Genomic DNA, 26982 nt, shown 5'->3' on the forward strand with positions numbered 1-26982 from the left:
AGGCTGAAGAGCTATGACATTTTCTTTTGCACATGACCTTTCAACTTTGACTTTTCTGATAAAAATTAGGTATTAATAAGAGGTCTTATACTGGGTCCTATGGAATATGAGACAGACTTGTATGGGACAGCTGGGGAAACAGAGACCAGGTATACTTCACCAACCTTTACACAGAAGACAATTACTCCCTAACTAGCACAAATAACTTGCCCTTGCATTATCAAATTTTTGAGACTAGAAGAAAAGCAATTAAGTATGTTTCTTATAAATGCACATACATATAAACTGATCTCTTTCTGCCTTTTCATTGATAACCCTAAAATTGAGCCTAGTAGATGGGAGAGGTAGACAACATTCCATGAGGGTAATATTTTGTTTTTGTGATAGCTTTCAACTAAAATGTCACTCTCTTAAATAAATCCCCGGATGTTATACAATGTTGCTGAATTTACACTGCAAACTTGTTCATGCAAAGTGTTTTGGATCTCCCCTGTACCATGCTACATATTTTCATCAAACATATGGCCTTTTACCAAGTTCATTACGCTTTGGTTTTAAACTGGAAAAAGAGTTTAGGAGAGATGAGGGAATGTAATTCACTCTAGTTATGCAATCAAAAACTAATAACTGAAAAATCAGCTTAACAGTTTTATAACAAGGAGCAATCTTCTAGGCACTGACCGTTAATAGGTGTTTATAGAAATTCAGAAATTTTCCTCTGTAAAACTCAGACTAGAGTAGATGAGAACAGCACAAAGTAACTGTTTCTGCCCAGGGAGGTGGTAGAATCACTGTCCCTGGGGGTGTTTAAGGAAAGAGGGCATCCAGTGCCATGGTCTGGTTGACATGGTGGTGTTCGGTCCTGTGTTAAACTCGATGAGGTGTTTTCCAACCTAATTGATTCTGTGCTTTTTGCTGGGGGATGAAACCTGAAAAGAGATTCTAGTACCATTGAATCCTTGAATGGTTTGGGTTGGAAGGGATGCTCAAAAAACCACCAGATTTCGCTGCCCCCACGCCGCTCGCCATGGGGCAGGGACTCCTTTCTCCCGACCAGGAAGGATGCTGCAAACCCCGTTCAATCTGGCCTTGAACACTTGCAGTGATTGGGCATCCACAGCTTATCTCTGCAACCTGCGCCAGGGCCACACGCCCACCTCCCGGGGACGAAATTCTCCCCGGCGTCCCTCTGGCAGCGGGAAGCCGCTCCCCGTTGTCCCAGCTGCCCGCCCTTGCCCCGGCTGCCCGCCCCTGTCCCGGCTGCCCGCCCTTGTCCCGGCTGCCCGCCCTTGCCCCGGCTGCCCGCCCTTGCCCCGGCTGCCCGCCCCTGTCCCGGCTGCCCGCCCTTGCCCCGGCTGCCCGCCCTTGTCCCGGCTGCCCGCCCTTGTCCCGGCTGCCCGCCCTTGTCCCGGCTGCCCGCCCTTGTCCTGCCCCGCCCGTCCCTCACAGTGCCCTCCTTCGAGATGGCGCCCGCCGCTTCCCACCCTTCACTGCGCAGCCGCTGTGCCCCGACCCGGCCGTGACGCGGCCGCCCCGCCTCCGACTGTGCCGGGGCCGCCTCCGCAAGGCGCTGCCCGGGGCGGTGGGGTTGCAGCTGTGCCTCATGGTGCCTTTGCCCGTCCAGGCTGCGAGATGAGGCTGCTAGTTGCCGCACTCTTTCTGGTGGCGCCTCTCGGCGCCGCCTTCTACCTGCCCGGCTTGGCGCCTGTCAGCTTCTGTGAGGAGAGCGAGGAGAGCGAGAGCTGCAAGGTGAGCTCCCGTGCGGGCCGGCCCCTCTGCTCCACGCGGGGTGTTCCCAGTCCCGCTGCCCGGAGGTGGCCTCCCGCGGGCGGCAGCCTTTGCTTCGGGAAGACAGGCACCCCTAGCTGATATTCCCATTTCCCGCTGAACTTTACAGCCAGCGCTGGGAGGACCCTTAGCTCTTGTTCCTGGCGTGGCCGAGGCCTGGCAGCAGCCAAGGGTAACTCTGCCATGGGGTAGCAGCATTTGCTGTTAGTTAGCCACGCGTTTCGTACCAGCCGTACGTTTGTTTCTGAAAGTCCCTATTTTCATGATTTTTCTCCTTTCCTGTTTCAGTCACTAATTGAGCTCTTCGTGAACCGGCTGGACTCTGTTGAATCAGTTCTGCCATACGAATATGATGCGTAAGTACATCCCAACAGCTTTCCAGAAATGTTTGGAAAGGTGCTTTTCTGTTACTGTAAGGGTGTCAGTATTTTGGCTGTAGGGGTGGAAGAGTGAATCCGGTGCTCAGTGGCAGGAACGAAGTACAAGAGGGTGGGAAGGATGAAGGCCACACCTGTGCCACCTGACTGTCCTTGGTTATTGTTAAAGAAAAGGCTGCAAGGTTTCTTATGGGTGCATTTTTTTGAGCTGAGTACAAGTTTTAGTATTGACTGTTTGACATATTTGAAAGTTTGTTCTGTTAGGCAAATCTAGGGCATAAGAAATTTTGAGTTCCCTTTTTTTCCTGATAATTGAAAGAAACTTGGAGACTAGTCTCTGTTAACTTTCTTTTTTTTTTTTTTTTTTTTTTTTTGCCAAAGTTCTATAGCTAATTCTTGGTTTGTTGGTTTTAGTTTTGTATCCTTTGATTCTTTTATATGAAAACTTCTATCTGCTTTTGCAGATATTTATAGGCCTACAAAGTGATGACAAACAATATGATTTGCAGTCTTGTTGGGCACAGAAGAGAAAACTTGCAGGTATTTTAGTTCTTTCCCTAGGCAGTGCAGCAATAGAAATAAGACCAAAGACTAGCCAAGAAATACCCCGTCTCTATTTCCGTTAAACTTTATGGAAGCCAGTGAATTTAGGACAATTAAGTGAGGGAAAGTACTTCTGTGCCAATGACAAATATGGGCTTGTTGTTATGCTGGGGTTTTTTACCATAACCTGCTGCTACCTCTGTTTAATGAAAAGCCAGAATGGTTACATTCTCCCATATGCAGTAGTTTCAGGCTGTATGTAGCTGAAAAGAACTGGCGAATGGTGTTTGACAGTGTGGCACTGTAAAACTAAAAGCACTTTCCTTCTTTGAAATGTGTTTAATGTTAAATGCTATTTGTAAATATTCCTTTAAGAAAGGAATGTAATTTTTCCAGAAAATTTTTTGCAGGAGAAATGAAAAGTCTGTAGCATAGTGCCTTTTTTTCCCCACAAAGTGAAACATTCTATTGTTTGTTTAAATTGCCATTTGAAAAGGGTGGGTGAACTATCCATTGTGCATTTTGTTAAAGATATGCTGGAATATGTATTGGTTGAAATTAATATTGAAATAGATGCCAGCTTTCTTTGCAAAGGCTCTCAGATTTTTAACTACTGGTGTCTAAACTGTTAACAAAATAGTGAAAACTACTAAGTACATAGTTTAAGAATTTGTTTTAGGCTGGTATTTACAGTTATATGTCAATTAAAAGTAAAAGGGAACCTTTGCTACTTTTTTCCAGTTTTGACTTCTGTCAAGATAAGGAAGAGAAAAGACCATCAGAAAATCTTGGACAAGTGCTGTTTGGGGAGAGAATAGCATCGTCTCCATATAAGGTTATTTCATCCCTTGAAGTTGATCCTGCTTAAATTTGATAGCCTTTGTTCTGATAGCCGTAGACATAGCTGAAGATTAGATGACTGGGTGATTATTTTGTTTATATTTTTTAATATAACCAGTATGGAGTTTGTGTAATAAAACCCAATAAAACTCCTCCCAACCCAAAGGTATCTTAGGTTATATGGTATCTTAGGTTAGGAAATTGAACCAGTGATCACCCTTCTTGCGTGTTGCTCTGTGGTAGAGAAGTCCAGAAACTATATCTTAGGTAGTTATTTAATAGCTGGATGTAAGGTGTGCTAGGTGATGTGAAATAATTGGTTTATTAAATGTAACATTGGAGACTATAAAGTGATAGTTCAGGAACTGTTTTGTATACTTGGTTGTAGTATTGGGCAATTTCCAAAGCAGAAAGGGGAAATTAGGTTATGGCTCACTTGCAGCTTTTCTCTGCTTATACATGCTTATCATCTGTTGTCTGAAAACAGATTTTTCAGTGTTGATGCATATCACTTGGAACCTTCTGTAAAATAAATGTTTGGAAATATTTTGTGGATTGGGTATGTGGTATTTTTCTGTATCATGCTGTGCATTAGCAATGATCAAATGCAGCATATCTAAAAAGCTGTGCCATCAGCTTGGGACAGTTATTAGCAATGGAGGAGCCGTGGTCCAACTGTGGCTCTTCATGTTTGAGAGCTGTATGGTGTTCAAACGCAGTTTCCTGACTTGGATTTGCCAGTGGAGCTGAAGACTGTGCTATGTGTGTGTGACGGTTGCTAGATAATCCAAATCCCTGTGAGAAAAAGAGGCAGCAGTTTCTGACTCTGCTGCTCAGTCTTAAGGGACCCGTTCTTATCTTTTCATTAGTCTGTTAAGTAGATGATGCCCCTTCTCTTATATGAACTGCTCTTAGAAATCTCCTTGATTCTCTGAACTAATATAATTTTAAGTCTTATGACTGGTGGTCACAATAAGCTTTTAAATATCTAGCATGATGGGTCATTTGGACTGGATACGTTACTGAATAGATTAATTGTTATAACCACTGTTTGAAATGGCTGTACACAACGGTAAATAGAAAGTGCTGTTCCTGGTTAGCATTTGGACCTTGATAATATTAGAATTTTCAGTCATGCTTTAAGCTCACTAACAGGTTAATGTTAATTGGGTTAGAAGTTGGAGATGCAAATTTGAGTGTGCTTGTGTTAGGTGATGTCTGTACTTGAAGCTTGGATGTTGTGCAACTTGTGCTTTTGGCAGCCATAACTATGGGGAAAACCAGCTAAAGTTAACATGGAACATTCAAGAATGTAGTGAAGGTCTGTGTTAGCCCATGATGAAATTATCAAAATAAAACAAACTGGTAAAAGGAAAAGCAATACCTTTTCTACTAATTTTCAGTCCTAAGGGTTTATCCTTCAGAAACTTACACTAATGAGCTAAAGTAGCTAAAAAAAAACCCTCCCTACTTTACCTGAAAAAAACCCAAAACGCTAAGAGATCTTTGAAGCAAAATTGAAGTGACTTTTTTTTGTATGCTTTTTTTAACAGTTCACTTTTCAAAAGCAAGAAACTTGCAAGAAGGTTTGTACAAGATCATATGACCCAGGAAACAGTGTTGATAAAAGCAAACTGGCTTTTTTGAAGAAAGGAATGCAATTGAATTATCAGCATCACTGGTAAGCCAAGACATATGCTTGTGGTTGGTGTTATATTTTTTGCTTTTGGACATTTGTTATCTATGTTTTACGTGGTTGCTTTCTTCCTTTTGTGTGATAGTTATCTCTCTACTGTACATCTTGTAGGCACTACTGAAAAGTGTGTGCATTACATGAATGTGAAATGTCACTGTGAAGTGAGGTGCACCCCTTTCTGAGGACGTGTTCTTTGATGATTTCTGTCTAGGATTATCGATAACATGCCTGTAACGTGGTGTTATGATGTGGAAGATGGACAAAAATACTGTAATCCAGGATTTCCAATAGGATGTTTTGTTACTCCAGATGGTAGAGTTAAAGATGCTTGTGTTATAAATGTAAGTGGTGGAACTTTTTTTGTTAGTATAGGGTGGTTTCATTTGTGGTTTTACTTTCAAGCTTTCTTTTCCTGAGAAAGAACATGTTTGTAAACATGCTTAAAGTTTAGACTGTGGCCACTGACAGAGCTGAGTGCTGCTGGTGCAGTGACTCACAGATACAGTTTTCCAAATAAAATGTTCTTACAGGTCTTTGACTAATATATGTTTTATAAAGCTATAAAATAATGGTGTGGGTGTTTAAAATCCTTTAAAATTGAGGTTTTATTCTGAAATTTCATGTGTATCCACCCTATACCTATTCATTTTTTGTCTGTGTCATGTTCATGTGCAAGATGTTCTTTTATCAGTATCAGATAGAAGCTTTCTAGTGAAGTCCTAGAAATGAGCTCTGTGTTCTAGTTTTAAAAGTTATGTCTAGCACAGTTAACAAATTAAATGTGTCAGGGTTTTCCCAGGTGGCTGAAGGATAGCAAACATAACTGTGACAGGGAAAATTATGCTGACAGTTGGAAATGTGTCAGTCATCCTGGGAGTTCCATTGTGAGCTAGTACAATTACAGATAATAGTAATAGTTTTATTCCTCCTGGGTGAGGAACAGCTCTCCTCTTGGTGAGGAGAGAGCCTTCCATGACTCTGCTCTACTGCTTAACCTGCTGCTTGCGTGCAGTGCAGTCAGTTCATTTGTATGCAGTGGGTCTGATGCTTCTTTGAGGTGTTGCATTTATCATGCACAATCAGTTTACTCTGTCTACAGGGACCTTCCAGCTCAGTTATTCCTCAGTCTCTTGAAAGTGATCTTTTACACAGGTATATTAATGTTGAAGTGTTTCCCTTTGTTGCTTCTTCATACAATGCCAACCTCACGATAAAGTTCTTGACTTGTTGGAGCTCTCTCCTGTTGGAGAAGTTGCTCAGTCTCCTGATCATATTTTGTAGTCAGAGTTTAACAAGAAGAACACTTTCTACCTCTTCAACCACGTTGACATAACAATCATGTACCACAGCGGGAAGGATGAAAACTGGCCTGGTGCAAGACTGGTGATGGCAAGACTGAGACCACAAAGGTAATTGTGCATTAAAGCATCAGATTCTGGTACTCTGGAGGCCTAACAGCAGTTCCAGAGAGAACAGTTCCTTAAAGATGTTACTTGAATTAATACATTCTGAGGAACTTGTTGTTCTGACTTCTGGTAAAGCTTTCAGTGTGCTGGTTTATGTCTGGAGCTGTTTACAAGGACAGTTCCACGACTGTAAATATAATTTAACTTTGCTTTTAAAGTGTTTCCTGAAGTCCCTTGTGATGGAAAAGCTGCCTATGAGACTTTTAGAACCTGACCCAAACAGCAGGGCTTTTTTCATGTTTTGGTTGATTTGTATCTGGGTGTGCATGTTTTCAGATACACTGAGAAACATCCTTTCACTGAGTAACAGTTTCCCGTGTCAGATCTGTTACCTGTCTCCTAAACGTACTTTGGATGAATGTACAGGTGTGCTTTTTCTTGTGTAAGTTTGTTTACAGAGGTGTAGTTGAAATACTATGTTAACACTCTATTCAGAACTGCAGATAACAGCAACTTATTTTCTAAGGAGACTGATTTTTCTCAAACAGTAGCTGCTTAGTTTTTGTGTTGACTGGAGGTGCAATAACTCAGGGGTCAGAAGAACTCCGGAGCAATAACTTTGGCCTCTGGTCAACCTGTTCATACACAGTTTGTATTTATCTATATTTGAAAACTGCAGCCCAATTATAAAATTTCCAAGTAGGTGTTTTTTAATAGCTAAAATTTTCTCTCTTTTCTATAGAAGTTAAGTAAGTTAATAAATTACACTACTACAGTTTTTGAAGTCATACAGACATGCTTGGTACAACATAACTTGATTGTTCTTGGTTTTTCTCTTGCAAAGCTACAGTGTTTTTTTTAGTGAATTATACTAGCTATGCAAGTTTATTCCTTATATGAGTGCTAGGAAGATTCTACTGATCTTATTCCTTTTTTCATGAATGCTTTATCAGTAGCATCCTGAATGGCTGAAAAATTAGAATTTTCCTTTTCCCTGGCAGTGCAGACCACGAGGGGGCAGTTAGATTGCACATAACCTTAATTTTGTCATTCTCTGACCAGGTGCTTTGCTTCAACCTTGAAGCTCTCCTGATGGGGAGTATTTGTGGTTGGAGCACAATGCTAAATTATTTTAAAGAAAATTTAAGTTTTTAAAAATTTTATTTAACTCCTTTTCCCCATTAGCTACAAGCATACAGATGAGAACAACTTAAGCTGTGAAGGCCCCCCTATGGAGATTCCTGGAGAATTCACCAATAAACTGAATTTGGTTTACACCTACTCTGTGACATTTGAAGTAAGTATTAAATCTGTTACATGAATATATAATTCCACAAAAGAATGAAATCAGAGCAATTGGATAACTTGCTAATATCCCTAACTGAATTACAGCAGCGTAAATGCTGTAAGGATGGTCTTGTGAAGTATTTTTCTGAAAATCTTAACAGGTTTTTTGTTCCTGTAACTTAAGTGACACCATGAAAATATAAATTAAGGCCTTTTGTCCCCCCTGTGTTTTATTACTAATAGAAAATTAGCAGATTGAATAACTGGAAGAGTTGTCTTCCTTGAGGTAAACTCTGCTTTCAGATTTCAATCAGGCTGCTGAGAGTCTTTAACAAAGTTAAAGAACGGTTTATATTAGGGGACATTTTCTTTGTTAAATGTTGACTGTACAGTTCTGTCTCATGAAGTTGCAGGGTTTGTCTCATTTTGTGTGGTTTTTATTTTGTTCACTGGCTTTTTCTTGAGTAGGTGATCTTTTACTTTTTACAATTAATACTCTAATGTTTACAAATACACTAATGCTTTATTCAGCCTGTAATGAGTTAGGAGGAAGTTGCTTTTTGGCAAATGAGTCTTTAACCCAGCTTGGAAAGTGAGCCTCCTGTGGGTGTGACTATAATTTGATTCAAGGTACTTCAAATCTTGGTACCTCTGTTCCAGTCTGTCCTGAAAGTGTGGTTGTTTTTCTGATGCAAGACACCTGTCCTAGAGGGTTTGGCTTAAGACCAGAAGCTTGTTTGGTACAGACAGTGAAGCAGCTGTGATATGGCAACAGCTTTCATCCTGTCAAATTGAATTTGATTTGAACCAGTGACCTTGAGGTTCAAGGCTCAGTAGCCTATTACTTTTCCCTTGAGATGCCTGATCCTCTTTCAGCTCTGTTTTTCCTACTGAATGAGCCTTCTTTCATTAACATTTGTGTTTAAATCTTGGGGTAAATTGTTATTCAGAATTTCAGTATGAACTTTGTCTGGTTACTCATGCAATGGGTGAGGTGTTTGGGTACCCACACTCCTTCTCCCTGTTGTGGAGCAGGTAAGGCTCACATCCAGTGGGTTTCGATACTTCCAGCAGGTGGCACTTCAAAACTGCTTATTCTCTCTGTCATCCATAAGCCTTGGTTTGAAATAATACTTTGTGTGTTTTGCTTTTTATTAGTAGTTTCAAAATAACTTGAAAGTGGAGTGTTTATCAGTGAGAAGTGTTTTTAAGTAGGAAAACATCAGTTTAAGTAAGCCTGACTACATAAAGCAGTAAAATATATAACTGTTTTATGGTCCTTTCTAATATGGCAGCTGACTTCTGATGAGAAAGTTAAGGTGTCTGCTTTAATTAACTGACATGGACAAGGTATTTAGTACTGTGTGAAAGGTATACATCATCATGTCTCTAACGTACACAAGTGTACAAAAATAGAATTATGAGAGCAGTATGGTACTTAGCTGTACAAATTTTGCACCTTGTGATCAGCAGAACTTCATGCCAGTCAGGGGATAGAGTTTGGTAGCAGGATACATATACATCCAAAGAGAACAACTGGGGAGGACAAGGCTTGTGGGTCGGAAAGTGTTTTTAGTTGTAGACATGAAGGTCCATCACAGGAATATCTGGAAATGAAAGTTGTCTGTCAGGAATCAGAGTGGAAAATAGTCTATATCAGCCAACACTATGGCAGAGAGCAAAGAAGCCTGTGCTAAATCCATTAAAAGTGATGAGAGAAACATATTTCTAGTTTTCCCTGGAATTTTTCTCTGGAGTATGTTTGACAAAGTTGAAATTTCAAGATCAGTGTTATGCTGGGAAAGTATTGTAGTGATGGCATAAATGTTTTTCAGCAGTTGGGATCTGCAGGCAGCTACATCCCAAATCATGGAAAGGTGAGGCTTAGTGAAGCCTAATTTAAAGGTAGAAGATGTGCATAGGAGATTTCAATGAAAACATACTCTTTTAGAGTCTTTAGAGATGAATTAATGCAAGAGAGAGATCTTAACATCGAGGGTGGATACCAGGCTTAGAAATGAATGCTGACTGGAGGGTTTGGGGAAGAGATGTGGTATGCTTATTTCCTCTTGGAGACTGCAATAAACTTATACTTGATTCTATTAATTAGTATTTCATTTCCTTATAGGAAAAGAATAATATTAAGTGGGCTTCCAGGTGGGACTACATTTTGGAGTCCATGCCACATACAAATATCCAGTGGTTTAGGTAAGATTTGCATTTATTCAGTGAGTAACCTTGCAGGGGAGCACAATTCTTAGTTGTACTCCTAGGGAGATAGAACAATGTCTGTAGGTTTTCAGTAAGAAAACTTTTTGCTTTCATATATGAATTTAATTTTCATCTCTTGGGAGCATTTTCTGAAAGGAATGCATCATCAGTATCCAAAAGGAAAGCAGCTTGCATTTTTTTACTTTATCATTTCCATTCTGGAGAAGTTTTGAGTCATTGCAGCTCTATAGTGTTCTTACTGTTGCTGTCTGGCTTTGACTGCAAAGTGAGAGGTACATATATATAATGCATATTTTGTACTCAGCAGCTGCTTAGAGTAAAAAAGTCTTTTTTATGAGTAAAAGATGTATGCGAAAAGATCTTGCTTATTTTATTTCCCTGCATAGATTGGGAGTGATACTAAGTAAGTATATCATTTGTGTTGGAGTGTTAATGTTTTGCAATGTAAATCTTGAAAAGGCTAATCCAAATAAATTGTTCTCTACATAATATTAAATGGCACAAAATTGATTTCATTGGTTGATAGATATAAAACCTACTTGACAGTCTGTTTTAAGAACTGTTGCTGTTTCACCAGGGAAATTACTTCTTAGCTATATAAGGAGGAAAATAAAGAAAAGCAATATGTAACTGTGTTCAGAATTAGCAAGGTATCATGGAATACTGTTTTCCTCACATCTGTCTCCTAAGAAGTCACAGACTTTTAAGCTGTGTACCTTTATCTTCTCTGGATGGAAAAATACTGAAAGGTCTGAATATCTAAGGCTTTTCCTCAGATCTGAGCTCTACATGTAGTATTAACTGGTACATCTCCTCAAGCTGGAATAACTGGATTCAAAGTATGACTTTTTCTTTATCTACAGTATAATGAATTCCCTCGTAATTGTTCTATTCTTATCTGGCATGGTGGCTATGATCATTCTGAGGACTCTTCACAAAGATATTGCAAGATACAACCAGATCGACTCTTCTGTGAGTAAAATTTACAACTTTTACATGAGCACTTTTTTCTGTCCTTAGTGATGTCTGTCTCTTAGTTTTGAGTACAGTCTAAAGAGATGTATATCTATGATGAGTTTGATACATGCTAATATCTATGGGGGTTAAAAATTATTAGAGATATTCTGATTAACATAGTCTGATAAAAATTGATGTTACCTGTGGCTGGAAACTGTGGTGGAATCACTTTGTTTCATAATAGTGCAGTTCATGTGCAACACAACTTCTGACCTCTAGCTGTGTTAAAGCTACTTGGTATATGTGTAAATGATATTTTATTTTGTTTGTAAATACCATTTCCGTGGTAATTGCTATGTTAAACTGAGTCTAGTTTGTTTAAATTACCATCTGACTGGACCTGTTGTGAGTTCTTTTGAGATATGTACTCCTTAAAATGGGAAAGCTGCAGGTTTCTATAGTAGAAGAAAATTTAACTGATTGTGAATGGGAAAGACTTGACCAGTAGACCGAGGGTGATTTTTACTTAGCCTTTTACTCATTGGTAAAAGTGATATCTGCAACTCAAAGATGAGAAGTAATGTCAGATGCAATGAAGATTTGAATTTTCACTTCTGTTTGTCTCCATCTGGTTAAAGAAATGCTTCAAAATGCACAAAAATGTTTCATATTGAAACTAAATCTAGTCATTCTGTGAATTATATGTGAAAAGACTGTTCTTCTTTGTGGGTTTAATATTGAATATCTTTTGTTAATATAAATCCAGACAGTGATTTAAATCGGAATGATTTTTCTCACATCCTTTAACTGATAGCTTTTGTGAGGCTTCTGTTTGATCTCTCAATTAAATTGTGTTCAATATTTTATACTGTGTTGTCTTTATTAGTTGATCATTTTTAATGTGATGAAGAGCAAGACTGGTAGAAGCTTGATTAGTTTTCATGAGTAACAGCAGGGATAGGTGTGACTTTCAGAAAGCCACAGTTTTTCATTTTCTTGCCAGGTGTGAGAGACTTAAAGCTCTGTTGCAGTTCAAGGAGCTTATTTAAAAAGGTGTGAAATAATTGTGCAACAGAGGACGTGGCTTGAAGAAGATGCAGGGAAGCAAAGTAGTATTTCACATTTAGGGGATGCTGGTCATTGTACTTCAAAAGAGATTGATGCACCAGCCAGTGACTGTGGTCTTAGAATGTGCATTTAGTGTTTCAACTGATGCTAGCTGGCTTTTAGTGTAATGTGGATTTAGTGAGACATTCATTAGTGAAGTGTTCAGAAATCATTAGATTACTTTTAGGGTCTTACGATTCCTGAACTGAAGAGAACTCATGTCCGTATGTTTTCACCAGGGAGAGGTGAAGCGCTCCATTTTTTTTTTTTCCCCTTAAAATCTCTTTGATAATGACTGCTTGAATGTAGGGAACTTAAATCTTTGTTATAATGTTTTGAGAACTAAGCTAAATTAATGGGTAAGATGAGGATTACTGCACCTTTGAAAAGTTTAGAGTAATTTTGCTCTAATATTTTTTGAAACTCTAATATATAGCTTACTACTTGGTTTAGTTACATAGTTCTTATCATTATGTTGTAAGGTTAGCAATATGAAATACTGCTGAATTTTTTAAACAGAAGTCTGAAAAATACTCTGACTCACAGCTAATTAGCCAGTAATGAAAGAACTTAATTAAAAACAAAGCTTTGAGACAAACTGTGGTGCATATTATCACTCAAAACTCAAGTTTTGTTCTTCAGCAGTGGTTCCTTAGAGCCACTGGGCTGAGGCTTCCCCCTCACCATTCCATCCTTTCATCCATTCACCTTTGGCAGGATCCAGAGTGTTTATACTTGTCCGTCATGATTTCAGGGTGCAAACTTCTTTTGGAGTACAGGGACAGTTTCATTCTTCTCCAGTATTGTCATTGAGATCAATGGACTTCGAAATCAAAACAGAAAAAAAAAGTGCATGAACTAGATTGAAGTTAAAACTAAACTGAATGCTTTGTTTTAGTTTAAATTTAGAATGATATTCTATGGTTTGACTAATTACATTTGCTTTTTCTTGCTTTAGGAGATAGAATTTTCTTGATAAATCTTGCCTTTTTCACTGAACCATTAGCGGGTTATAAAATCAATGAGTGATGAATCAGATGCAATTAGTCTGGCTTTGGATCTTAACTGGAAGCTAATCAAACTTTAAATATGTGTTTTGCATCTTGTTTGTGTTAATTCACTACTGCATTATGTATTGCTGCTAAAGACATTGTTGATTTTGTACAGGAAGATGCCCAAGAGGAATTTGGCTGGAAGCTGGTTCATGGAGATGTGTTTAGACCTCCAAGGAAGGGAATGTTACTGTCTGTCTTTTTAGGCCAAGGAACCCAAATTTTCATTATGACGTTTATTACATTATGTAAGTAACTTCATTAAGGTGATGTGTATGTAGTGTAATAGTAGTAAGAAAGATGCAATATTATTTAAAAAATTATAAAAGCCTTATTTTGGAAATAGTGTTCTTCCTTTAGTAACATAAAATATTAAGGCAATTTCATAACAGTAATTAGATAGCTTTAGTAATACTGTTTTAAGCGTTGTCATTGAAAACTTTGTAATATCTGGGCTAATGCTGATTGTTCATTAATTCAGAAATCAAACTTCCTTCTTACAAGTTTCTTGTTAAAAAACACAATTTTGCATGGCGTAAATTATCCAAATGTCCATTAATGCAAGTTAAAGCTTTAATATTCTGGGAACCCTTTCTGTCCAAAATGTCTGATGTGGGACTGCAGCCGTACAGAAGTACGAGCAAGAGTGCATGCCAGTGAAATAGTACTGACACAATGTTGAGATAATGTCAGCCTACCATAAATAGCTGTATATGCATGTGATTATGTAACCTGTTACAAGATGTTATTTTATTATTATCTGTAAAGTTTATGAGCATTTCTTTTTTTACTGTACAGTAGAATTGGAAAGTACGCTGATACTTAGTACAAAAGAAGAATCTTTCAAATTTTGTTCTCCAGGTTTAATTCAGATTTTGGTCTTTCATAGGGGAGCTGCTTTTTTTTATTTATTGCATGATACTGTAAGATTACTAGAATTTTCTTGATAGGCTTGTCTATCAGTGTTGATCATAACTCTGTATCTTGCTTAGTGATGATAGTTTCTGCGCAGTCAGTGTAGTGGTATAGAAAGAAATTGGTGGCAAGAGAAAATGCTTTTGATGGATGGTGGCATTTTATTTTTCAGTGTTTTGGCTATGAGAAGTTTTCTACTTAAGAGATGAGTTGGAAATAATGCTTTTGAATGAAACAGTGCCTTAGGGGTATGTTCATGTGATGAGGTTGTACAAGAGCTTATGCACCCAGCCTTCATTTAGATATGTGGTAGTGAAAGGGATAAACCTTGACAGTGATCTGTGTTACAGGGATATTTTGACATGTGTCCACAAATAACTAAGTCTTTTTGTTTCTTTAGTCTTAGCTTGCCTTGGTTTCCTTTCTCCTGCGAACCGTGGTGCTCTGATGACCTGTGCAGTTGTATTGTGGGTCTTACTGGGAACTCCAGCTGGTTATGTGTCTGCTAGAATGTACAAGAGTAAGTAAATTAATTTATTTAATGTGACACAGCATGTTAAATTCAGAATTGATGGGCTGAATATATGCCTCCAATTGGAGCTGGTGTCTCAGACATCGTATCTGCTTCTTGCTGCCATTCTGCAAAACAGTTGGAAAAAGTCTTGACCTTGAAATTGTTTCTACTTTTTCTCCTCAGCATTCAGAGGTGAGAAGTGGAAGACCAATGTCTTGCTTACAGCTCTGCTCTGCCCTGGGTTAGTATTGCTTCCCCTCATTCTTTCTTTTACTCTTAAGTATAAACCAATTGGAAGTGGGAAGGAGTTGGCAAAAGCCAATTCTTATGATGCTTGTCTCTGTGATTTTGTTTATGGTACTCTTAAGCTGCTTTGTGCATTGCCTATCTGTGAATATAAAGAAAAGTGAATTGTGAGGAGTGGGAGCCTGGTAGTCTAGAACACAGCTCTTGGCTTCTTGTTTTGTTGTCAGGTGTGGGGGTAGAAGGAATGGGGCAACTCTCTTGCAAGGTTGTGTCACAGCCTTTGGGAATCACTGCACCGGAACATTGGGCACAGTGCTGGGGTAATTCCAGTTTGGTACTGCAATACCAGGTGATTCTGGTTATGATCTTCTTACGTGTGGAAAACACAGTTCACTCTCCTGTAAAAATTTAGAAAGTTTAGTAGAGAACAATAGGAGACAAAGACAATAAATAAAGATGTTATGGCTGGGCACATCTTGGCACTCAGCCAAGAGCACACTGCTATTTTGGAAAATACCCTTTATATACCATTTCTATTGCATCAGCCTGTTACATATTCATAAACAATTATACATAGTAAACTTTTCCCCAAACTAGTTTACATGTTCCAGGAACTGTTTTACATGGCCCCTCCTTGGGGCCGCCTTTTTAGAGCATGCGTGTTTCTCGGCTGGGGTTTTGGGTCCTTCTCTTCATCACTTCCAGTTTGGGCCTTGGTGCACGCTGTCTTCAGAGGGTGGGTGCTGATAGTTGGCAGATCTGTAGCAGGTGTCCTCATCATATGTTCATTGGATGTTATCCCATCCAAGCAGGCATTTTAACACAAGCATACTTATATCAGCTATTTCACTACTATGTCTAAGCTTAATTGACAACAGAAATAAAAATGGTATCTTTATAGCAAAGTTACTTTAACACCACACATACAGAATATATTTTAATATTTGCAAAAAGCCGGTATTATAATATGTATCTATAACATTACATGAATGTAGGTGGTGTCCAGTTTGGGATGCGGCTGTAGTGTGTATCATAGTATATAGTGTGGGCAATGCTGTGCTTGGGAAGGGCAGTAGCACTTCAGCCTTTTGTTTTCTCATAGCTCTTATAACCTTTTGTGAAAATTAGTGGGGAGAGGGAGAAGAATCTAATTTCTGTTGCAAGTCTTCCATGTTTCTTGGTTGCAACTTTGAGTACATGAAGTCATCCCTTGGTAAATATTTTTGGCAAAAGTGGAAGAAAAGATTATAAGTTTCTTAAGGTATTTCTTCTCCCCAAAAATCTCATAATAAATAAAACATGACTTGTCTTCAAGTAAAGCAGAATTTCATCAAATGAAAAGTAATGTACTCAATAACAACCAAGTCTAGTATTTCCGTGAGAAATCTTACTTCTTAACAGAATGTGCTTCAGTCTCCTTGCTGTCATTTAGATGTTGGAAGTAGAGAGAAGAAAATATATATTGATGGAAAGAATACTGTGCTAGTCAGTTAAACTTACAAATGAATTGAGTTTCACAGAGGAAGTAAATTACTGGGTCTGACAGAATATTAACAGATGCCCTGATTACACTGTGGTAGTTCAGTGAATTTGCATAATATCATAAACAGCCCAAGGCCTTTTTAATCTCAGTAGACTAATGGGAGTTTGTATTTGCAGTATTTTTTATACTTGTGGAGGGGATAAGTGAGGTCTGTGTTATGAGCCTGGATAGATGATAAAGATTATAAGGACTTATAAAATGGATTTGATTTTTATTTTTTGTTTAACAAGATGCTTACACCAGGGGTCGCTTGGGTGTGATTACTAAACAAGTCTGTTCCCCCAAGCAGTTTTGGAACGTGTCAGGCTGCTCCGAGGAAAAAAAGGAGCCTGTCTATTGCTCTAATCCTTCCTTCTTCCTATTTAAATTAAATACAGGGTGTGTGTTCACTTCAGGGCAGTTTAAATTCTGTCTCAGGAACACTTTTTTTAACAAGACCCAGGCTGTGGTACACATTACAGGACCTTTTCTGAGGCTGAATTTTCTGTGGTGTATATTTGAATCCAGGAATAATGGCAATTAGCATAAGCATTCTTTTATATAGGGTTCCTTTGCAGAATGAACATTCTGCTTTGTTTTCAGAATGGGATGTTCTAAATCTTCATCTCACCTTGTTTCAGCAATACCTTGATTCTCATCTCTGAGTTGTTTCTAGTTTTTGTCCAGGATGTTTAGAAAATGAGGCAGATGTGTTTAATGGGGGAGGGAAAAGCAGGTCTGCAGACAAATCATGACTGATGCAGTCTATTTAAATTCTCCAGAAGCATGGGCTACTTAGTATGTATAACTCCATGCTTATACAAATATTTCTGTTGTAGAGCAGAGCCCTCTTTAATCCCTCCTTCCCCTTGTGACACAAACTGCAGCAGAGCATTAGACTCCATGTTGTGAGAGTCCACAGGGCTTCATAAGTAGGAGACTTTGCTATCACTGTATTTATTCAGAAGGAATTTACTACTTGTAAAGGACATAAATAAAGAAAATATTTATGGTTTTAATAGGAAACAAGGTACAGCTAAGGAGTTTTCACATTTATTCTATATTTTTCTGTCCTTTGTATAGATTTTTTCAATGGCATGTTTCTGTTACGTTTTGGTGTTATGTACAGAGTCTTTATTTAAATAATGGCTTTACCATTGGTACCTACATTACCTACACCTGCATTGGGTGGTGCAGGCATTTTTACTTTACCTGCACCAGTGGTGAAAAAAACTAGGACTGTTGGGAAATTGAAAAATTGAAAGAAGCTACATTTATTAATTAACTAATAGACATTTTGTAATACTAAGTGATATTTAATCTTTCTTGAATATTTTAATATATTTTCTGATCTTATTTTTCAGGATTGTCTTTGCTGATTTCTTCATTATGAATCTCATTCTGTGGGTGAAAGGCTCCTCAGCTGCCATCCCTTTTGGCACTTTGGTTGCTATCCTTGCTATGTGGTTTGGAATTTCAGTCCCACTAACCTTTGTTGGTGCCTATTTTGGCTTCAAAGAGAAGGTAGGGCCCTTTGAATACAGATTTGAAATACACCTGTCCTCTGTAATTGAGCCATTGAATCTCTAAGCAAGAGTTCTAGAGAGGATCTGGTTGTATTGAAACATCTGTGATCCCATGATTGTAAAATGATATTTTGCTGTCCTGATATTGAAACAGAGCATGTATTTGTACTGTCATACCAAACCAAACCATTTTTTTTTCAGTCCATTCGCTAGAATCAGGTTTTAGTAATGTTCTTGGAGTTCTTACTTGCTTTTTGTGCTTCAGCAATAGTAGTAGTATTGCTGGTAGTATTGTTGAGTTTTGAAGTAGTGCTACTGAGAGGCTTCGGTTTTGTACTTCACTAGTTTGAAGTAGTGCCAGACAGCTAAGAAAAAGCCAATGTTATCGGATTTTTTAAGTTTTATTTTGTTTTTAGTTAAGGACTGAACAGATTTATTTCCTTTGTGTTCTGCTTTGATTACTGGCCCATAGTTGGAATGTCTAAAGCAGATGTGCTTTTTCCTAGTGATGGACATCAAGTTTGTAGGCTTTTTTGTTTGATAACTTGTGATGACTTATGAATGAAAGTATAGTTATGTTTATCAAATCTTTATATGCTAATGCTAAGGGAAAGTAATCTTATTTATGATGTAATAATTAATATTTTATTTCTGTTTTTTTTTTTTCTGCAGCCTATTGAACATCCAGTGCGTACAAACCAGATTCCTCGCCAAATTCCAGAGCAGTCATTTTTCACAAAGCCGTTGCCTGGTATCATCATGGGTGGTATCTTACCTTTTGGCTGTATTTTTATTCAACTTTTTTTCATCCTGAATAGCATTTGGTGAGTATCACTTTTTTCCCCCCCTCTCTTTATATAGGTTTGATAATACACATGGTGAGTTTGAACATCCCAAAGCAAATAATAAAAGGAATAAACCAGTTTTGAAAGTTTTTGATAATTTTGCAGATTTTATGGAATTTCCGGAGTCTTTATATTTATTTCTGTGCTTAGAATTTACAAAACCAATTCTTCTTAGGGAGAACTTCAAAGTATTATATGAGAGTCCTATTTCCTTGTTTTATCTTCCTGGCTCTGTACAGCACAAATGTGGTTTCATACTGTTGTGGTTAGGTAGAGCCTAATCCATTGTGTAACTGTATTATGATTTACGAAACTAATGTGATCTAGCAGTTTCAACTGTGTAGATCAGAATCAGGTCAAGGTCTTGGGGTTCCATGTTCTGCAAAATAAAGACTCCACTCCCCATGAACAATCCTCTCCACTCCAAAATCTTGCAAAACCTAATCAAGCCATGAGTGAAAAATTAAACCAGTGCAATCTTTCATTACTTTCACAATGTGAACTTGAAATGTCTAATACATTGTTGTTCAATGGGAAATATTATCCTGAAGGTGCCAGGTTTTTATACTGTCATCTGTATACGTTGAGAGATCTTAACAGAACAGTTTTCTAAATCAGTTCTTAAATGCAAATTCATTAGATTAACTTTTTATATTATTCCTCAAAAAATGTGTAATGTAACTGTGCTGAAAAACATAATCAGCTGACAAACAGGTATATTGTGGACTTTTGTAGTTGAAGTTAGCAAATTCTTAATTTTCGCATTCTTTATCCTACGAAAGGGAAGCATGGAGGGAGTATGCTACTAATACTCTCTCTGTCAAATCCTGAACTGCAGTAATTGTCACCTTCACTCAATAAAGTTAACTTAGAATCTGGTAATGTGACGCTGTGATTTAACTCAGAACTTCAACCAAAATGAGATTCGTGTTTTTATTTGCTTTTAATTTTAGGTCTCATCAGATGTATTACATGTTTGGATTCCTGTTCCTAGTTTTTATAATTCTTCTAATTACATGTTCGGAGGCTACAGTTTTGCTGTGCTACTTCCACCTGTGTGCAGAGGTAAAGTTGCAGTTCTGATGTAGATATGACTTGTAGCTGGAAGATGTTAGAAATACAGGTAAGGAATTCACATACACTGTGAAATGCTGGGCACTATGAACTGATTGCAAGTTCAGCCTTGGCATGCCTGTCTTAGTCACTCTTCTGAAATGTGCCTTTTGCTTCAAAATCAACTGCTGGCAACAGATAAGCAAAACCAAACAGCTTTGATCCAAGAGTAGTTTCATTTTCCTAGTGGAAGCAATACAGCTGACTTTGAAGAAAGAAAATATCTACATGCCGTGTTGCAATTATTCTGAGCTAAATTTTGCAGAATTAAATGTGTTTCATAAGACAATGTTAATTTTTCACCATCTTATCTATATTCCATTTCCTACATGATGATTCTCAGTGAGCAGTTTATTGTTTCTTTCAGGACTATCACTGGTGGTGGAGGTCGTTCTTGACCAGCAGCTTTACAGCAGTTTATCTCTTTATCTATGCAGTCCATTACTTCTTCTCCAAACTCCAGATCACAGGAACTGCTAGCACCATTTTATACTTTGGTTACACAATGATCATGGTCTTGATTTTTTTCCTTTTCACAGGTAAGTGCAATGTTCAAACTAAAATTAATATAGAGGGCTCTGGTTTTGAAATGAGAAACATTAGATGAAATTTAGATTACATGAAATACTAAGTACAATTTATGACTCTTTAGGTGGTGTTACTTACATGACTTGTGACACCTCACAGCCCAGTAAGATTTTTTTTTTTTTACACTTTCTTCCAAACTTGAAATTACATTTATTTATGGTAGAATTCATTTTCCTTTATTGAATATCAAGCCATTATATTCTCAAAGGCCTGTTTTTGTTAATTTCAATATCGAGTATTAGCTTAATTCTGGATTTCATAGTCGGTGCTAGAAGTTCTGTAGTTAGCGATAATTTCACTCTACATATGGAGGATAAAATATATTTTCAACTTTCACTATGAGCAAGTGAAGGAAGCTGGTACTGGGGAAGAAGTGAATGTTGACAAGATAGTACTGTTAGAGTTGTCTTCCCTGCTTGTTAAACCACTTCATAATGATGGAAATGCCCCTTAACTGGAGGAACTCATTTGAAATACAGCTCTCCAGTGTTAGTTGTCCAACTTTTCTGATGTAAATCATGCAGACAAAGCATCTTCCACAAAATTATTTTAAGGTTCATAGACATTTGACTGAAATAATAATTTTGAGGCTGATTTGATGAGAAATCTGTGCCATGTGTTAGGGAAATAAGAAGCTCTTTGAAGGGCCTTGAAAAGTAGCCATGAGTGTTTTATCTTGGTGTTCATCATACTGCTGCTGTTGTATATGTAGATTTAACACATGAAGTCAGATCTTTTAGATGTCACTGCTTGGCTTCACAAAATATTGCAATGACAGAACTAGAGAAAATGCTTGTTCACATATGATGGGCTGTTGATAAAAACAGCCGTGGCAGTCACTCCAAAGATTATAATAGAGGATTCCTGTGTGGATGGCATGGTACTTTATATTGCTACTTTTTAACTTCTCTGCCTGTTTGTTAAAAGCTGCTGTGATTACTTTGTGTTCACTTTGTGAAATGCATCTCTTAGTTAAATGCAGTTGAAAAAGAGTGGCTGAAATAGGTAACGAAGATAAGTCTTAGTGTCAGACTCCAAGTTAGTCAGTGTAACAGGGAGAAGGACCTTATTCATCCTTATGTATTTAATTTTCCTAGTACTGGTTGACACAAGGCAAAAAATCCACTTTTCATAAAAACCTGAAGAAAATTCCTGTATGTGTTTGAACAAAGCAGTTATGCTGTAGAATTGATATTGAATAACAGTAACTGTCACTTATTTATGGTTTTTGTTCTTTAGAAATATGTCTTTTCTAAGAAGGACAAGAAAAGTTCTAAAATGAAGCAGGGGAAAAAACAAGGAGGATTTCTTTTTCAGTTTTTTAATTATTAGAAGGCAAACATGGAAGTTTACATATTGCCAGTTAAACCTCTGCCCTAATTGTGATGAAACAGACAAGCTCCAGATGTTTTTTATAATATATATATATTGTTCTATATTTAAAAAAAACCCAAAATGATAGTCTAAAACAGTTTAATTACTTTTCTGCTAAAGCAATATGTTAATATCTGTCTGGGTTTTAGCATAGGTTAGTTGCTATCCTGCCCATTTCAATATCACTTATAATATGCAAATTGGTAGAATTAAAACTGTCCCTTTCATATATAGAATGATAATTGAAATTGTCATGGCAGCTGCTGAAATGGTAATCCAAGCTTCAGATACGCTCATCCTGGAGCTCTTGATATGAAGGCCACTGAGGCCACTGAAGTACAATAATAAACTGTACTGCTGTTATTTTTGCAGTGTCACCTTTTTCTTTTGGAAAAAACCCACAATGATGCTCCCTATGCTGTTTTTGTAGCTCATGAGGAAAGCTACTACGTGGCCTTTTTTTTTTTTTTTTTTGGTACATTTAATAGAACAGCTAGTCACTAGAAGGCTAATGGGTACAACTGATACATGGAGTGCGTAATAAATCCTTGCTAATGTAAAATGCTGTGATAACTTTTCCACATTTAGTTAGGTGATGGATTTTGGGCCTGAAGTGTAAGCTATTCTAGACAAATGGCACAAACACTAGACACCTAACTTCACTTTGTAATGTGAAATATTCTTAGCAGGCATTGTTTTAGAAAATAAGGATTCAGTCCTTCACAGTTTCTGGAGGTGAAGGAGTTTGCTAATGTAATGTTACACACGTTTTGCATTAATAGCCTTCCAAAAATGGGATCCTGATCTGTTCTACTTAAGTTAGAGCTAGATATTTTGGTTTTCTCTATTTTTGCCTACTAGGTTTCAGCAACACTGACAGAAATATAAATACCTCCTCCATGGCAGCGCATTGCATTACCCAGGGCATTTCAAAAGGGGTCATAATGAATAAGTGAATAGGAACTGAATGCTTGTATACCAGCACCAACAGTAATATAATCTGACCTGTGAAATCTGATGGTGTGCACACCCAAACCAGACAATTGGATTTTAATGTACAAAGTGCAGCTAATCTTTGAAGAAATAATAAATGTGGTTGGATGGGGGTAGCTACATTATTACATGTATTTTATTCATGGAGGCAAAAAAATCCTGAACATAGTCAAAGTATGTTTCTTTACAGTGACCTCTGTTTTTGAACATCATTTTCACTTGTGTGTTAATGCCATTTTCAAAATTGAGTTTTGATCTGCTGGGTAGATTGTGTTTAGAATCTGAGATTCTGAAGCACCCACCACTGTGCGGTGATTGAAACCAGTATGATACAGAGAGCTTTTAAGGTACATGAGAAGTATCAGCCAAGCGTAGAGTGCTTTTCTGTTTGCTTTGTTACAATCTGCTCGTGCTTTGAATTCTTCTTTCTTCATTAAACAATAAAGCTAGAAGAGATGAGTAGAGGAGAAGAGTCTACTTAATGTATTTTGACATTATTCTTTGCAATAATCCTTGTTTTTAATTTTGAATTTAACCTGGTTTACTAATAACTGTCTCTTACTCAGTTGATGGCTTTGTGTATAGTATCTTGTTTCTGTGTATCAGAAGGTGGTAATATATATATTGCGGACTAGACTATTCAGCAGAATGTAAAGCAGAGGACAAGATCATCAAAAAACCATGGAGGTGTCAGTGTCTCCCCACTAGCTATAATGGGATTTTTTGGACATAGCTTGCTTCTTGGCTGAAGAAGTGTCTTGAGTCCTCTTCATACCTGGGTTTGTGAGTTTTAAATGGCTCCTGCAAAAGATTTTTTACCTGTACCTCCCTAGAATGGTCAATGACATGCAGTGAGCTGCTGCACACTGAGATGGCATCACTTTCCTAGGCTAGTAGGGATTATTTAAAAAGGTAGAATCTTAAAATATGCAGGTCACCTGCTTAGGGGAAAAATAAGAATCTATCCCACAGCAGTGAGTTCTTCAATGCAGATCACTCAAGTGCTTTTACATGAAGTTTAAGTTGGTGAATGGTTAAGATTGGGTAAAGTAAACACTAGCCAAGAAACTAATTTGCTATATTGGATTAAACCAAACAAACAGATTATAAAGAGATTATTCCTCATTGGAGGAATTTGTGTTAGGTTTGGTGCTGGGTCGTTTGATAGAGATGTGCATGTGAAAGTTGTAAAAACCTTAAAATGTAAAGGAGTTTAGACTAATCAGAAAATGTGCATGTAATGGTCTCAACTCTTGCAACTAGTGGGGTATTTTACTTATTTGTTTGTGGTTTTAGTTTGTTTGTTATGTGAACAGTGTGAGAAAATTCAGTAGAAATATGTAAACATCAGAAGGTGTAGAAAACTTTTAGAAGAACTTTAAAACTCTTGAAAGAACAAGGCGACAGACAGTGTCTTTGTAGTTGCCCAATAATAGTGACTGTCGGTGAAAAACACAAATTTGTTCATAAATATAAAAATAGAAAAATTTTATATAATAATCTCATTCAGTGTTTTGGTTTGTCACTGCTGCTTTCACTTGCTGCTTGCTTCCAGCTTCTGTAGCACTTGGAGCATTCCTTTGCCAAAAGGAAGCAACAGGATGCACAGAAGAAGAAATTTCTATTCTCAAGTATAAATAGAGCAAGATGAGTATAAAACTGGGACAGGTGAATTTTTCCAAGGCCTACTTATGTGTCATAACTCACAGGCAGCAGTGAAGTATTGTAGACTTAAAAAAAATCAGGTAGGGGCTGGCTTTGCATGTTTATAAAAGTCAGTTTCTGAATTGGTGCTTGTGTCCCTGCTCATAGTGGTGGCAACACGATCATCGGTGGCTTAAATGTACGTGAAGCAGCCTGGTCCTAAAAGTCATCTTTGATCTAAATCAATAACCTAGCCTGAGGATGAATGTGTGGTGTTAAAGAAGTGTTGTTTTTCTGGGTAGTTAGCTGGATTACAGTGTTCTACTCTGTCCAGCTGGGAAGTACATGTTAGATTTCTCTCTCAGGGCAAACTGGAAGATAAACTAACCATTTTTACTTTCTTGTTTCAGGGACTATTGGATTTTTTGCCTGCTTCTGGTTTGTAAGTAAGATTTACAGTGTTGTGAAAGTGGACTGAAAAGCTTCAAAGTGTCTTTTGAACATATCCTCCTTGCTGTTTGATAATTTTTACCATGGATTGAGAAACATCCTCTGTAATTATTCTAATTTGTAAAAGGGGAAGACTAGGCCACAACATAAAATGCAGATTTTTATTGAAGAAAATGGCACCATTGCCATTTTGATATAAACAAAAATGTTTACATCAGTATACTCATTGAACATGTTCATTATAGTAGTTCGAAAATTATATCCAAAATTTGATTTAGGATGAATAAGAATTCTGTGAAACAATTTATTTGAAAAATTGAGTGCATTATGCAGTCCTCCAGCTGAATTTCCTTGTGACTAGGGTTTGGGTTTTTTTGTTACCTCGTTTGGTTACCATTTATATACCATGAAAGCCTAGGACTGTCTAGTAAATCTATGTAAAATGTGAATTTTTTAAACTAAACTATGATTGTACATATTATCGTGCACCTTCTTTACAGCTAGGTTATCTTCTTACAAGTATATATGCATTTAGTGTAATGTAGACTTTATTAAAAATATCGACACTGGTTTTTGTTCAAATAAAACTGCACAACTCCAGCTGATGTGTTTCCTTTCTTTTAATTAGGTCTTCACTACTTGGACACAGATCATATTAGTTGGACCAGTTGATTGGTTTTGAGTTTTATATTGTTCATAAGCAGTTTGACTGTGGCTTTGGTGCAGACTGTGCAAGGACTTGTGGGTCCCTGGAATCTGGCTGTAGGATGGGCATGGGCTTCTGCACTTGTGTGTCATCTCTGTGTGTTCTCCAACTTACCCCAAAATACTCTCTGCTTGTAGGGCTGCTCTTCTGGGAACATGGGGAGGCATAAGCCCCTGTCTGTATCACATTTTCCTTTTCTTCAGTTGGTTGGGGTGGGTTTTTTTTGTTGTTGTTTTTTTTTTCCCAAGATCTTGGGGTTTCTTGCTCATCCTCAATGTTTTTAGTCGGTTTAAAATGGATGGTGTCTCCCTTACCAGCCTAACCTTGCTCTCTAGGATACCTCAGAGAACTAATTAACCTGGCAGACTGCTCAACAATGTTACAGAAGCATTTATTCTAACTAAATACGGGACATATCTGCTGCCTAGTTTGCTTGTTTTAAATTTAGAAAAGGTGCAAAGCTGGTGGGGAGAAGAGGAGAATTCTGTGCATCCAACTGGAGAACTTGTTTGACAACCAAGCAGTGGTGATTTATGGCTGGGCAATTTTCCAGCTACCATAATTTGTGTCGGCCCAAACATGGCAGTCTGAGTTCATAGCTGATGCAGTGAGACCTGGCACATGGTAGCTTTGTTCTCCTCAGCCACAGGAGCAGGCACTTCTGGAATGACCCAGGCTTCACTGCCAGAATGGAGAGTAGCAGGCGGGCTCCAGCTGTGTGTAGGGATGGGTGTGTGGGAGGAAGGAGGGAAAGTGTGAATGCATCCAGACAAGACCCAAGCTCATGTGTGGGACCCTCAGACTGCGTGTTTCACTCTCTATAAGGTGCTATTTTTTCACTGAATTATTTTCTGTTTTGACACTGATAAAAAGAGACTTTTATTCAGATATTGTTTGTTTTCAATGATTGATGTATAATAAGACAATTGCTGGCAAAGTGCATTGCTTATAGCAGAAATAGTCTTTGTTTTGAGACTTTCCTGTGTCAAGGTTCTTTAGTAGCTCTCATTAGGAAATGCAGCACAAGCCAGCCTTTGACAAGCAGCAGTGGGAGCAGTGTAGCCTTGCAAGAAAAGTCTAAAATATTTAAATATAAATGATTTACCTCAAAAGTTTACTCTCTGAATGTCTCTTGCCACAGGACCTGAACCAATTATCATGGTACCAAAGGCGTGTGCAAACCTATAAGTTGTGGGTTTAGAGTGAATTGACAGATAAGCCTTCCTGATGGGAATAGCTGCAACTTCACTATTATCACTCG

At 37.8% G+C, this 26982-nt stretch overlaps 1 protein-coding gene and 1 long non-coding RNA gene across 2 annotated transcripts; one reads left to right on the forward strand and one right to left on the reverse strand.

The window, feature by feature from the left end:
* Window positions 1–680: 680 nt before the first annotated feature.
* LOC140684141 (uncharacterized) lies at window positions 681–1541 on the reverse strand. Its single transcript, XR_012055895.1, has 2 exons — window positions 1448–1541; window positions 681–929 (listed from the first exon to the last, which is right to left on the reverse strand). It is a non-coding gene; the product is annotated as an uncharacterized lncRNA (long non-coding RNA).
* Window positions 1517–25615, forward strand: LOC100225043 (transmembrane 9 superfamily member 2). The gene is made up of 17 exons (XM_030272363.2): window positions 1517–1749; window positions 2077–2144; window positions 3450–3543; window positions 5102–5229; window positions 5456–5585; window positions 6526–6653; window positions 7836–7947; window positions 10066–10145; window positions 11033–11141; window positions 13401–13533; window positions 14601–14720; window positions 14898–14955; window positions 17847–18006; window positions 18681–18832; window positions 19807–19918; window positions 20334–20505; window positions 24976–25615. The coding sequence occupies exons 1-17, from the start codon at window positions 1633–1635 to the stop codon at window positions 25041–25043; spliced, it is 1941 nt and encodes a 646-aa protein (XP_030128223.2). The 5' UTR covers window positions 1517–1632; the 3' UTR covers window positions 25044–25615.
* The last annotated feature ends 1367 nt before the right edge of the window (window positions 25616–26982 follow it).

This window comes from Taeniopygia guttata, chromosome 4A (assembly GCF_048771995.1).
Source record: "Taeniopygia guttata chromosome 4A, bTaeGut7.mat, whole genome shotgun sequence".
NCBI classification, from domain to species: Eukaryota; Metazoa; Chordata; class Aves; order Passeriformes; family Estrildidae; genus Taeniopygia; species Taeniopygia guttata.